At 37.6% G+C, this 14,567-nt stretch overlaps 1 protein-coding gene across 1 annotated transcript in view; it reads right to left on the bottom strand.

Annotated features, from left to right (window-relative positions):
* The window catches only part of LOC115121559 (B-cell receptor CD22-like), a 25,521-nt gene extending 12,231 nt beyond the window's left edge, over positions 1-13,290 (bottom strand). The window contains exons 1-9 of the mRNA XM_065016695.1: positions 13,187-13,290; positions 11,449-11,526; positions 10,868-11,197; positions 6,943-7,146; positions 6,405-6,668; positions 3,976-4,066; positions 3,778-3,817; positions 3,532-3,612; positions 3,420-3,438 (exon numbers count right to left, since the gene is read on the bottom strand). Coding sequence (XP_064872767.1) covers positions 3,420-3,438; positions 3,532-3,612; positions 3,778-3,817; positions 3,976-4,066; positions 6,405-6,668; positions 6,943-7,146; positions 10,868-11,197; positions 11,449-11,526; positions 13,187-13,262 — 1,183 coding nt within the window. The 5' untranslated portion in view covers positions 13,263-13,290. The remainder of the gene's footprint in view (positions 1-3,419; positions 3,439-3,531; positions 3,613-3,777; positions 3,818-3,975; positions 4,067-6,404; positions 6,669-6,942; positions 7,147-10,867; positions 11,198-11,448; positions 11,527-13,186) is intronic.
* Positions 13,291-14,567: the final 1,277 nt, after the last annotated feature.

Below are 14,567 nucleotides of genomic sequence, written 5' to 3'. Positions count from 1 at the left end.
AGACTACATTGCCATTAAAGCCAGATCGTTATTTATATTTATTTTTTTAACCTTTATTTAACTAGGCAAGTATATTTAGAAAAAAATCGTATTCTACAATGACGGTCTACCTTGGCAAAACCCTACCTTAACCCGGACGACTCTGGGCCAATTGTGCACCGCCCTATTGGACTCCCGATTACGGCCGGTATGATACAGCCCGGGATCAAACCAGGGTCTGTAGTACTGAGACGCAGTGCCTTAGACTGCTGCACCACTCAGGAGCCAAAGATGTTCAAAGGTTCATAGATGACCAGCAAGGTTAATTAATAATCACAGTGATTATATCGGGTGGAACAGATCAGCACCTCAGGAGTACATTTCAGTTGGCTTTTCAAAACCGAACATTCAGAGGTCGAGAGAGAGAGGTCAAGAGAGACAGGTCGAGAGAAAGAGGTCGAGAGAGAGAGGTCGAGAGAGAGAGGTCGAGAGAGAGAACCTTGAATGTGAAAGTCCTCAATGGTGCTGCCCATGCTAGAACTAGCTTTTGGGCACTAGAGTCCTCTATCTATCTATCCATCTCTATGGAGGACATATGAAAACAACTGCGTACTCATGCCTGTGCTCCTGCCTGCACAATCCGGCATTTGTCTGTTTTTTTTATTTTTATCAAAAGTTATGAGTTGATTCGTAAAACTTGCTTATATATGTTTATTAATGATAGTTGATGTTTTGACAAAGACAGGTGTCTTTACCCCTGTGGAGACTTATTGGGGGACTGGGGAGGGGGGTTCAGAGGTAGGGGGTCTCTGCATCTAGCTGTCTGGGTGCTCTCCAGCACCACCCCCTGAACAGTAAGATGATCAGCAGCCACAGTCCAAATACATACAATGAAATCAATAGCAGTGTCCCAAAAGTACAATGGAACCAATAGCAAAGTCCCAAAAGTACAATGGAACCAATAGCATTGTCCAAAAAGGTAGTACATTCTGTCAATACTAGGATCCCTGTGATGGGGTCTGGTAGTGCAGCTTGTCTTTACTATGCCCCCTGTGGTGGGGTCTGGTAGTACAGCCTGTCTATACTCTATCCCCTGTGGTTGGGTCTGGTAGTACAGTATGAATATTATATGCACCCTGTGGTGGGTTCTGGTAGTGCAGCTTGTCTTTACTATGCCCCTTGTGTTGGGGTCTGGTAGTGCAGCCTGTCTATACTATGCCCCCTGTGGTGGGGTCTGGTAGTACAGTCTGTCTATACTATGTTGTCACAGCTCTCTTTTTCCTTACAACTGGTCAAACTGATGTCATTTGGATATTTTTCACAGAATATCTTTCCTGTTTTTTGCGTTATTGTAGTTTCTCCCCAGTCCCTAAACTTTAGATGTCACCTACATTGAAGCATTCCTTCTATTGATCAATTACATGATTCTGTTTAGGCTTTAGTCTTCTAGGGCAACATGACAAAAGAGAAACTACATATATCTAGAAATTATAGACAAGTTGACTAACAAATAGCCTACCAAAATGTCAGAAATTAAAGGCATAAACATAATTATATCAGTGCATTTTCTATATTTTAGAGTTAGGTTTGGGTGCAGGCCTCAGAGTTTCACTTTATCACAGTCGGGCGGTTGCAGATGGGTTATTAGTTGTGGACGGTTGCGGGTTAACAAGCACCACTAGCGTGCGTAAGCGAATGTAACTGGTGAGGATCAGTGCTGGGTGTTGTTCTGTTCAATGGTGACATGTGTCTAATACGCAGAAATACAAGAAACAACAGCAGAGTGGAAATAGTTATGAATCAATGTATTAATAGTTAATGAACTAATGAATGTATTTATTGTCTTAAACTTTGAGCTTATTTACGACTAGGCGCTTATACTGTATCGACACCAACCCCCCCAAAAACTGCCAAGGTAAACGTATTTCATGTATCTAAAATAGTGAATATAAAATGTGCAATAATGTCTGACAGGAATACAAAGTAAATAATTAGGAGAAACCTGGTCCAAGAGCTAGAAGTAATAAAAAGCTGTTATCAATATTAGTCTCTGAGAAATGTCGGCCTATTTTTGTTATAAAAATCTGGAAAAGGCAAATCCCATAGAAAAAGAGCAGAAACATAATATTAATCTACAGAGAGTAAACAGAAAAGCTTTATGTGTTACAGAGAATCTACAAATGGTCAAATCTCATTGAAAAAGAGCAGATGTATAATCAATCTTATTTCTCATCAATATACACAATGATCATTACAAGGAAAGATAATTCAACTCCAGCATTTACTCAGAAGTTAAAGCTTAGGAAACACTTCTTGACATGTCACCAATAAGCATAATTACAAAAATATGTCGTTCTGCCCCTGAGCAAGGAAGTTAACCCATTGTTCACCGGGCACCGAAGATGAGGATGTCGATTATGGCAGCCCCCCGCATCACTCTGATTCAGACGGGTTGGGTTAAATGCGGAAGACACATTTCAGTTGAATGCATTCAGTTGTAAAATTGACTAGGAATGGAGTGATAAGACAAGGTTGAGAGGAGAGTTTCCCTTTGGAGTGATAAGACAAGGTTGAGAGGAGAGTTTCCCTTTGGAGTGATAAGACAAGGTTGAGAGGAGAGTTTCCCTTTGAAGTGATAAGATAAGGTTGAGAGGAGAGTTTCCCTTTGGAGTGATAAGACAAGGTTGAGAGGAGAGTTTCCCTTTGGAGTGATAAGACAAGGTTGAAGAGAGTTTCCCTTTGGAGTGATAAGACAAGGTTGAGAGGAGAGTTTCCCTTTGGAGTGATAAGACAAGGTTGAGATGAGAGTTTCCCTTTGGAGTGATAAGACAAGGTTGAGAGGAGAGTTTCCCTTTGGAGTGATAAGACAAGGTTGAGAGGAGAGTTTCCCTTTGGAGTGATAAGACAAGGTTGAGAGGAGAGTTTCCCTTTGGAGTGATAAGACAAGGTTGAGAGGAGAGTTTCCCTTTGGAGTGATAAGACAAGGTTGAGAGGAGAGTTTCCCTTTGGAGTGATAAGACAAGGTTGAGAGGAGAGTTTCCCTTTGGAGTGATAAGACAAGGTTGAGAGGAGTTTCCCTTTCCTTAACTTTGCAAGAAAATAAAAAATAATGACATGATTTTCTAAAACGTTAAAGCTCATTATCTGGAAAGCCTTCTAGATATGATAGCAGTATGATAGCAGGAGAATAGAGGTGTAAATCCTAGCTTTGGTTTGGTGCTGAAGCTCTTCATCCAGGTTCTGTGGTGAGTCTCTTCAGTCCAGGTTCTGTGGTGAGTCTCTTCAGTCCAGGTTCTGTGGTGGTTCTCTTCAGTCCAGGTTATATGGTGGTTCTCTTCAGTCCAGGTTCTGTGGTGGATCTCTTCAGTCCAGGTTATGTGGTCGTTCTCTTCAGTTCTCATAATCTGAGGGCTCAGCATCTATCTGAGGAACTGTGTCACTAGAGGAGTCCCTCAAATTCTGAAAGAAAACACAATGAACACATTACACACCACTCTATATCATTTGTATGGATACAAACACACACACAAACACAAACACACACACACGTACTGCCAGGGTGTCATACTCTGGTGACCTGGTCTTCATGTTCAGTGCTGTGTACGTGTCACTGTTAGGGTCAGGATGGACACTCTGTGCAGAGAGAAAGAGAGAGAGAGAGAGAGAGAGAGAGAGAGAGAGAGAGAGAGAGAGAGAGCATTGTCATGGTAACAGTGAACATAGTATGAGAGAGACTGTCGTGACATAGTAAATTCATGTCACCAGGTGTGGAGGTGGAGGCATAGCTGATATCATCACCTGTGTGTCTGATGTTGCATTACTTCCTCCTGTGGATCTCCTGTAATGAGGGACAGAGTGAGTTCTGCTCTCTACTGACCTCTAATGGAAGTTGACATGTTACAAATAAAGTTTTGCACATTAATGAATGAATGAATGAATATATTAATGCATTCATAACAAATCAGGGTGCTAAGGTGAAAAAAAAATGTATGTCACCTGAACCACATGAAGCAAGGCAGAAAGAGGATGAGAACCAGAATAAACACTGTGATTCCTACAGCTGCAGTCAGAACTGAGGTTTGTTTCCCTATGATAAAAGATGGATTATATGAGTACGTGGCATGATATAATGAACTAAAAACAAATATAGTTTGGTAAAACCTGTCTCCTCCCCTTCATCCACACTGATTGAAGAGGATTTAACCTCTTAAGTCGACCCTCTACTTTTTTGAACATTCTGTTAAAAATCGCGCAACATTTCAGCGCCCTGCTACTCATGCCAGGAATATAGTATATGCATTTGCTTAGTCTGTGTGGATAGAAAACACTCAGACGTTTAAAAAACTGGTTAAATCACTGCTGTGGCTTTACCAGAACGGCATTTACATCGAAAAGCACAGGAAAAACTGATCACTGAAAATGGGAAAATATATCCATGCGCTACTTGAACCCATTGATAAACGTGAACCACAATTAATTGACTGAGGTTGCAGTACCTACAGCTTCCACACGGTGTCTAGAGTCTTGTCATTTCCCTTCGAGTTTTTTCTTGGTCAAACACATGCGGGACACCGTATCTCCTCCGGTCTAGGACCGGATATTTTCGTTGAGTTTCTAGCCGGACATTTTTCCAGACGGACAGCTAATGATCTTTACATCGCCTCCTGATGAATTTTATCGCTTATTAACGTTTACTAATACCTAAAGTTGCATTACAAACGTATTTCGAAGTGTTTTGTGAAAGTTTATCGTCGACTTTTTGAATTTAAAAAATGACGTTACGTTTTGAAACGATGTTTTTTTCGTTTATCACACAGTCTACATATAACGATATCTAGGCTTTATATGGACCGATTTAATCGAAATAAAGACCCAAATAGTGTTTATGGGACATCTAGGAGTGCCAACAAAGAAGATGGTGAAAGGTAATGAATGTTTTCTATTTTATTGTGCGGTTTGTGTAACGCCGAAATGCTAATTATTTTGTTTACGTCCCCTGTGGGTCTTTTGGGGTGTTGCATGCTATCAGATAATAGCTTCTCATGCCTTCGCCGAAAAGCATTTTAAAAATCTGACTTGTTGCCTGGATTCACAACGAGTGTAGCTTTAATTCGATACCCTGCATGTGTATTTTAATGAACTTTTGAGTTTTAACTAATACTATTAGCATTTAGCGTAGCGCATTTGCATTTCCAGAGCTCTAGTTGGGACGCAAGCGTCCCGAGTAGAAGCAACAGGTTAACAAGTGACATCAATATGGGATCAAAGCTTCACCTGGATTCACCTGATCAGCCTGTCTATGTCATGGAAAGAACAGGTGTTCTTAACCACTTCTTAATTTTTGGATAAAAAACGTTCCCATTTTAAACAAGATATTTTGTCACGAAAAGATGCTCGACTATGCATGTAATTGACAGCTTTGGAAAGAAAAAACTCAGACGTTTCCAAAACTGCAACGATATTATCTGTGAGTGTCCCAGAACTAATGCTACAGGCGAAACCAAGATGAAATTTCATACAGGAAATGCCCCAGATTCTGAAGGCTCTGTGTTCCAATGTCTCCTTATATGGCTGTGAATGCGCCAGGAATGAGCCTGCACTTTCTGTCGTGTCCCCAAGGTGTCTGCAGCATTGTGACGTATTTGTAGGCATATCATTGGAAGATTGACCATAAGAGACTACATTTACCAGGTGTCCGCCCGGTGTCCTGCGTCGAAATTATTGCGTAATCTCCAGGTCCATTTCCATTTCTTCAGAGGAGAAACCAAACTGCCACGAATGATTTATCATCGATAGATATGTGAAAAACACCTTGAGGATTGATTCTAAACAACGTTTGTCATGTTTCTGTCGATATTATGGAGTTAATTTGGAAAAAAGTTTGCGTTGTAATGACTTAATTTTCGGGTTTTTTCTTACCCAAACGTGATGAACAAAACGGAGCGATTTGTCCTACACAAATAATATTTTTGGAAAAACTGAACATTTGCTAACTGAGAGTCTCCTCATTGAAAACATCTTAAGTTCTTCAAAGGTAAATGATTTTATTTGAATGCTTTTCTTGTATTTGTGAAAATGTTGCATGCTGAATGCTAGGCTTAATGCTATGCTAGGCTATCAATACTCTTACACAAATGCTTGTTTAGCTATGGTTCAAAAGCATATTTTGAAAATCTGAGATGACAGTGTTGTTAACAAAAGGCTAAGCTTGAGAGCAAATATATTTATTTCATTTCATTTGCGATTTTCATGAATAGTTGGTAATGGTAATGAGCTTGAGGCTATAAATAGAATCCCGGATACGGGATTGCTCGTCGCAACAGGTTAATGTTTTGTACACTCAATGTTTAATTATATAAACCAACGTTTTAACATTAGGTTGAACCATGTAGTTTTGTATTGAAGTATTGAAGATGTAACTTTACCTGCTACAATGATCATCTGAGCTGTAGAGATCTTAGATCCTATTGTATTCTCAGCCTCACAGTAATATTCTCCTCTGTCCTCAGAGATGATGTTAGTGATGCTGTAACTCTGTCCTGATGCTTTTGGTGAGGTTACGTTCTTCTTGTACCAGGTGTATTTGTTCACAGGTGGGTTGGCATCACTGCTGCAGGTCAGAGTCACTGAACTGCCCTCCACTATTTCACCAGAGGGACTGACTGACATTGAGGTGTTCTTTGGGCCATCTGGTGGACAATATGTAACACATTGTTCATACATAGAGCTTTACATGAGGAGCATCACGGAACTTGGATTTATGATTAAAATAAATTAAATATTAATATAAATATGTATAACTTAGACAATTATGTAACAATACAGTGTTTGTGAAGTACTTGTAGTTACTACAGTAATGAGATGAGTACAATCATGGAACTTGTTCTGTTCCACTGCATATCAACACTAACCAATGATTGGATGATTTTGACTGACTTAAAATCGTGTTTTAGTGACACTCACACACTGCAGGAGAATTGATGCCTTTTACAGCACAGTAGAAGCTGTCTTCAGTTTTTAAGTACAATGAGTATGAGGAGGAGGAGGCCCCTTGTACAATCGTACTGTTCCTGTACCAGATGTAGGTGGGGTTACCAGTCAGAATACAGGTGGTGCTACAGGTCAGTGTCATTAACCACCATGTAGTGATCACCTTAACCTGCAGGTCTGGAGTAGACAACAACATTAAAACCATCAATGACCTGTTGTCTAGTTCAAATGAGGCAGGAGTGGACGTTCTCAAATCATCAATTCAGACATTCCTATTATACCATACATTCATATTAATTATATTATTTCTGTACAAATCAAGACAATTTTCCAGAACCACTTAAACAGATTAGGATTATAGACAATGTCAACACTATATATAATATCACTGTACCTGTAACAGACAGAGTGATTAAACACATCAATACTATATATAATATCACTGTACCTGTAACAGACAGAGTGATTAAACACATCAATACTATATATAATATCACTGTACCTGTAACAGACAGAGTGATTAAACACATCAATACTATATATAATATCACTGTACCTGTAACAGACAGAGTGATTAAACAGGTCAATACTATATATAATATCACTGTATAATATCACTGTACCTGTAACAGACAGAGTGATTAAACACATCAACACTATATATAATATCACTGTACCTGTAACAGACAGAGTGATTAAACACATCAACACTATATATAATATCACTGTATAATATCACTGTACCTGTAACAGACAGAGTGATTCAACACATCAACACTATATATAATATCACTGTACCTGTAACAGACAAAGTGATTAAACAGATCAATACTATATATAATATCACTGTTCCTGTAACAGACAGAGTGATTAAACACATCAATACTATATATAATATCACTGTACCTGTAACAGACAGAGTGATTAAACACATCAACACTATATATAATATCACTGTACCTGTAACAGACAGAGTGATTAAACACATCAATACTATATATAATATCACTGTACCTGTAACAGACAGAGTGACTAAACACATCAACACTATATATAATATCACTGTACCTGTAACAGACAGAGTGATTAAACAGGTCAATACTATATATAATATCACTGTATAATATCACTGTACCTGTAACAGACAGAGTGATTAAACAGGTCAATACTATATATAATATCACTGTATAATATCACTGTACCTGTAACAGACAGAGTGATTAAACACATCAATACTATATATAATATCACTGTACCTGTAACAGACAGAGTGATTCAACAGATCAATACTATATATAATATCACTGTACCTGTAACAGACAGAGTGATTCAACACATCAATACTATATATAATATCACTGTACCTGTAACAGACAGAGTGATTAAACACATCAATACTATATATAATATCACTGTACCTGTAACAGACAGAGTGATTAAACACATCAATACCATATATAATATCACTGTATAATATCACTGTACCTGTAACAGACAGAGTGATTAAACACATCAATACTATATATAATATCACTGTACCTGTAACAGACAGAGTGATTAAACACATCAATACTATATATAATATCACTGTACCTGTAACAGACAGAGTGATTAAACACATCAATACTATATATAATATCACTGTACCTGTAACAGACAGAGTGATTAAACACATCAATACTATATATAATATCACTGTACCTGTAACAGACAGAGTGATTAAACAGGTCAATACTATATATAATATCACTGTACCTGTAACAGACAGAGTGATTAAACACATCAACACTATATATAATATCACTGTATAATATCACTGTACCTGTAACAGACAGAGTGATTAAACACATCAACACTATATATAATATCACTGTATAATATCACTGTACCTGTAACAGACAGAGTGATTAAACACATCAATACTATATATAATATCACTGTACCTGTAACAGACAGAGTGATTAAACACATCAATACTATATATAATATCACTGTACCTGTAACAGACAGAGTGATTTAACACATCAATACTATATATAATATCACTGTACCTGTAACAGACAGAGTGATTAAACACATCAATACTATATATAATATCACTGTACCTGTAACAGACAGAGTGATTAAACACATCAATACTATATATAATATCACTGTACCTGTAACAGACAGAGTGATTCAACACATCAACACTATATATAATATCACTGTACCTGTAACAGACAGAGTGATTAAACACATCAACACTATATATAATATCACTGTACCTGTAACAGACAGAGTGATTAAACAGGTCAATACTATATATAATATCACTGTACCTGTAACAGACAGAGTGATTAAACACATCAACACTATATATAATATCACTGTACCTGTAACAGACAGAGTGATTAAACACATCAATACTATATATAATATCACTGTATAATATCACTGTACCTGTAACAGACAGAGTGATTAAACACATCAATACTATATATAATATCACTGTACCTGTAACAGACAGAGTGATTAAACACATCAACACTATATATAATATCACTGTATAATATCACTGTACCTGTAACAGACAGAGTGATTAAACACATCAATACTATATATAATATCACTGTATAATATCACTGTACCTGTAACAGACAGAGTGATTAAACACATCAATACTATATATAATATCACTGTACCTGTAACAGACAGAGTGATTAAACACATCAATACTATATATAATATCACTGTACCTGTAACAGACAGAGTGATTAAACACATCAATACTATATATAATATCACTGTACCTGTAACAGACAGAGTGATTAAACACATCAATACTATATATAATATCACTGTACCTGTAACAGACAGAGTGACTAAACACATCAATACTATATATAATATCACTGTATAATATCACTGTACCTGTAACAGACAGAGTGATTAAACACATCAATACTATATATAATATTACTGTACCTGTAACAGACAGAGTGATTAAACACATCAATACTATATATAATATCACTGTATAATATCACTGTACCTGTAACAGACAGAGTGATTAAACACATCAATACTATATATAATATTACTGTACCTGTAACAGACAGAGTGATTAAACACATCAATACTATATATAATATCACTGTACCTGTAACAGACAGAGTGATTAAACACATCAATACTATATATAATATCACTGTACCTGTAACAGACAGAGTGATTAAACACATCAACACTATATATAATATCACTGTACCTGTAACAGACAGAGTGATTAAACACATCAATACTATATATAATATCACTGTACCTGTAACAGACAGAGTGACTAAACAGATCAATACTATATATAATATCACTGTACCTGTAACAGACAGAGTGATTAAACACATCAATACTATATATAATATCACTGTACCTGTAACAGACAGAGTGATTAAACACATCAACACTATATATAATATCACTGTACCTGTAACAGACAGAGTGATTAAACACATCAACACTATATATAATATCACTGTACCTGTAACAGACAGAGTGACTAAACACATCAACACTATATATAATATCACTGTACCTGTAACAGACAGAGTGATTAAACACATCAACACTATATATAATATCACTGTACCTGTAACAGACAGAGTGATTAAACACATCAATACTATATATAATATCACTGTACCTGTAACAGACAGAGTGATTAAACACATCAATACTATATATAATATCACTGTACCTGTAACAGACAGAGTGACTAAACAGATCAACACTATATATAATATCACTGTACCTGTAACAGACAGAGTGATTAAACACATCAATACTATATATAATATCACTGTACCTGTAACAGACAGAGTGATTAAACACATCAACACTATATATAATATCACTGTACCTGTAACAGACAGAGTGACTCCAGGATCACCAGTATATTTCCCTCCAGTCTGATCTGTTATAAATTTGAACTTGTACTCAGCTGAGTCACTCTCCATCAGGTCTGTGATTTTCAGGGTGTGGCCATTCATCCTATCACTACGATACGTCACACGACCTTTGTAGTCTGGGTCGTCTCTCAGATTTACAATTTTAGTGAACCAGAAGGTTGTTGTGACTGTATGACCTCTGGGATATGTGTAAAAGCAGAACAGATCCACTGTTGACCCCTTCAAGGCACAGATACTCTGAGTGGAGTATGTCACACTCCAGCCATCCTGACCCAGTACCACTGAAACACAGTCACACAACACAATGGTATCAGAATTAGGACAAGATCTATTGGTTCACACTGACTGTAGGGTTTGTCTCCACTATGTTGCTATAGTTGCTGAGTTGAGTGTGAATGGAAACCACAGAAAACTATTTAAGTGAAGTGGAGACGCCTAACAGAACACACCAGAATAACATCATGATTCTTAACCTTTTTAGAAATGTCTGTTTATTAACCAGAGCAACTAAAAGATAAGAATGAGACCATACCTGCTACAAACCAGAGAAAGACCACCAACACACTTCCTGCTGTTCTCAAGGACATTGTTCCATCTCCCACCCTGCAGTCTTAGACAAATAAACAACAACTCACTCTATAACTGGTGAATAACTCTACCTGATACAATGAAGTATAAGCTGTAAATGGGGTCCAGGGCCTCATCACTGAAAATGAAACAGGCTCATATTGTGTTGTGTTGTATTGTGCTACAGACGTGGATCTTAATTTGATCACACTTTTGTTTTAGAGAATTTTCCTGCTTCCTGGAAATGCAAACTTGTAGTGTATTGAATGTTTAAAAAGGCTTCTAACTGCCAGGGATCCCTCCCGTACTGCTGCTCATTCCGTGCACCAGTTCTGGAAGCCTACGTCACTGGCTTTCTAGGCATCGCTGAACTGTCTAATTACGCACATCTGGTTCCCATTTCCCCTGATTAGCAATTGTATAAATGTGCCCTCTGTTCACCATTGTCTTGGTCAGGTATTGTTTCCATGTCTGTTGGTCTTGTGACCTGTGCTTTGTTGCGATGGCTTTCCTGCTACGTGTACTTATTATTACGTGTGTCGTCCTGTGTATTTATTAGAGGTTTAACATGGCTGTTTGGTTTTCATCCCTGTGTTTTGGGCTTCGTCCCCATTACTTTTTATGGCAGGTTGTATTGTTTGATGGACTATTAAAACCTATTACGTATTCCTGCGCCTGTCTCCTGTCATTTATACAACGTGACACTAACGTTTGTAATTTAAAATGTCAGACTTGATTTTCCCTAACAAACTGTCAACCACCACATTAATTATAATCCACATAATAATTCACTTTTCCTGTTGCTGTAGGAATATTAAGATCCTACATCTGTATACGGTTGTGACACATTTCTACATTGATTGTTCTGAAACTGTTATTGTCAGAACCTCAAATATAGGAGGACAAATGTTCAATCCTCTACGGTCCGTCAAGCTGTACAGCAGCCTAAATACTGACCACCAGGTTCAATGATAGCTCCTATCACCAACTGAGGCTAATCAGCAGTGGCTCACACACACAGTCTTGTACAACTAACCTTGTGGGGACACAATTCAGTCCTGTTCACAATTCTATTTTCCTTTACCTTGACCCCAAAACCTACTAACCCTAGCTCCTAAACCTAATTCTACCATTGATTCAACTTAACCCTAAACCCCCTAGAACTTGCATTTGATCTTGTGGGAACTAACAACATTTTTGTCCGTTTACTATTATTGTGGGGACTTCTGGCTGATAATGCCCACATACAGAGACCATCTGTAGGAGAGACCATGTGTAGGGAAGGCAAATAAGCCCATGGAGTCTGTATCAAAGTCTAGAGAGCTGGTTGTTAAGGATGAAGCAAAGTTAAAACACATCCTACACAGTATAGATGTCAACCCTACTCCCTATCAGACTGGTCCTAAAGGGCCATCAGCTAAATCAACTGTGTCACACGCAGACACACACTTAGGCCCACATGCACACACACCCTGCAGAGCTACAATGTTTGTTTGCATGTCTTTTTTACCCTGGTTAATCATCTCATCACTATGTAGATCAACACTCCTACACTGAGACACTTTATGAATACTGGCCCTGATGTAAAAACCAAAACACAGCTCATAACAAGAAGTACAATGATACATTACCCTCAATAATATGACTTGACTGAAAACAAATAACCATAAACTATATTTCAAGATATTGTTAAGAGTACTTACAGAGTGAAGTAAAAGGGAGAGGTATTGTACAGTGAGTCAACATACTGGCAGTTAGTGTGAATTCTGTGGTTGACATATATTTAACTGTCCTTTCCTTCCTCTTTAAGACATTAACATGGATGATGACCAGACCAGCATCTCAGAAAAAGGATGTTCCTGTATTTCAATACAAATTGTGCAACAGACTGCATATCTACTTGCCTTCATTTTTTAAAATAGCTAAATGTGTCATATTTCCAACGTGATATTTTGACAACAGAGAACCATTTAAACAATGTGTCGACTACAGGGGGCTTGATGCGGTTGCTAGGTGATTTCCGAAGCATCCGAAAGCCCTCTATACTATTTAGAATGTTTACAATTTCCTATGTGTTGTCTTGTCCTTCTGAGTTCTGTATATACAGGTCACATTTCCAAGATGTCACTCAAGTAGAACCCATTCCATTTTAAACCCATGACCATCACATGACCAAATTAATACTGACGGTTCCAGTGTTCTAGACTAGAGCTCCACCTACTGGTATCTCAGCATTACTGCACCATCCTAATAATAATGTCCTCAATGTTGGGTTAATAACAACATAACAAACTGAAAATACATTAGATAAACTAGTGGAAAAACAAAACTGTTTACTTGACAAAGTTACAGTTAACTTCTTATGGATGGGGGGCAGTATTGAGTAGCTTGGATGAATAAGGTGCCCAGAGTAAACGGCCTGCTCCTCAGTCTCAGTTGCTAATATATGTATATTATTATTAGTATTGGATAGAAAACACTCTGAAGTTACTAAAACTTTGAATGATGTCTGTGAGTATAACAGATCTCATATGGCAGGCAAAAACCTGAGGAGAAATCAAAACCGTAAGTGAGAAATCTGAGGTTGGTATGTATTCAACACAGTTCCCATTGGAATCACCTTTAGGTATTAATGAAGTTGCACTTCCTAGGTATTCCACTAGATGTCAACCGTCTATAGAAATTTGAACGAGGCTTCTACTGTGTTGTGGGACTGAATGACAGCAGAATAAATTAGGTGTCGCTGACAGTCAGCCATTTCCTGGCCTGGTCAGCGCATTTCACATGATAGCGACCTGCGTTCCATGACTCCTCAAGACACAAATGATTACTCCGGTTGGAACTTTATTGAAGATTAATGATAAAAACATCCTAATGATTGATTCTGTACTTAGTTTGAAATGTTTCTTCCACTTGTAATATAACTTTTTGAAGTTTTTGTCCGACGTAACGCTGACCAGAGCGAGCGTTTGGATATGTATACCAAACGTGCTAACAAAAGTAGCTAATTGGACATAAATAATGGACATTATCGAACAAATCAAGTATTTATTGTGGACCTGGGATTCCTGGGAGTGCATTCTG

Source organism: Oncorhynchus nerka, unplaced genomic scaffold (genome assembly GCF_034236695.1).
Source record: "Oncorhynchus nerka isolate Pitt River unplaced genomic scaffold, Oner_Uvic_2.0 unplaced_scaffold_907, whole genome shotgun sequence".
Lineage (NCBI taxonomy): Eukaryota > Metazoa > Chordata > Actinopteri > Salmoniformes > Salmonidae > Oncorhynchus > Oncorhynchus nerka.
This window is presented reverse-complemented; position numbering and strand designations above follow the sequence as displayed.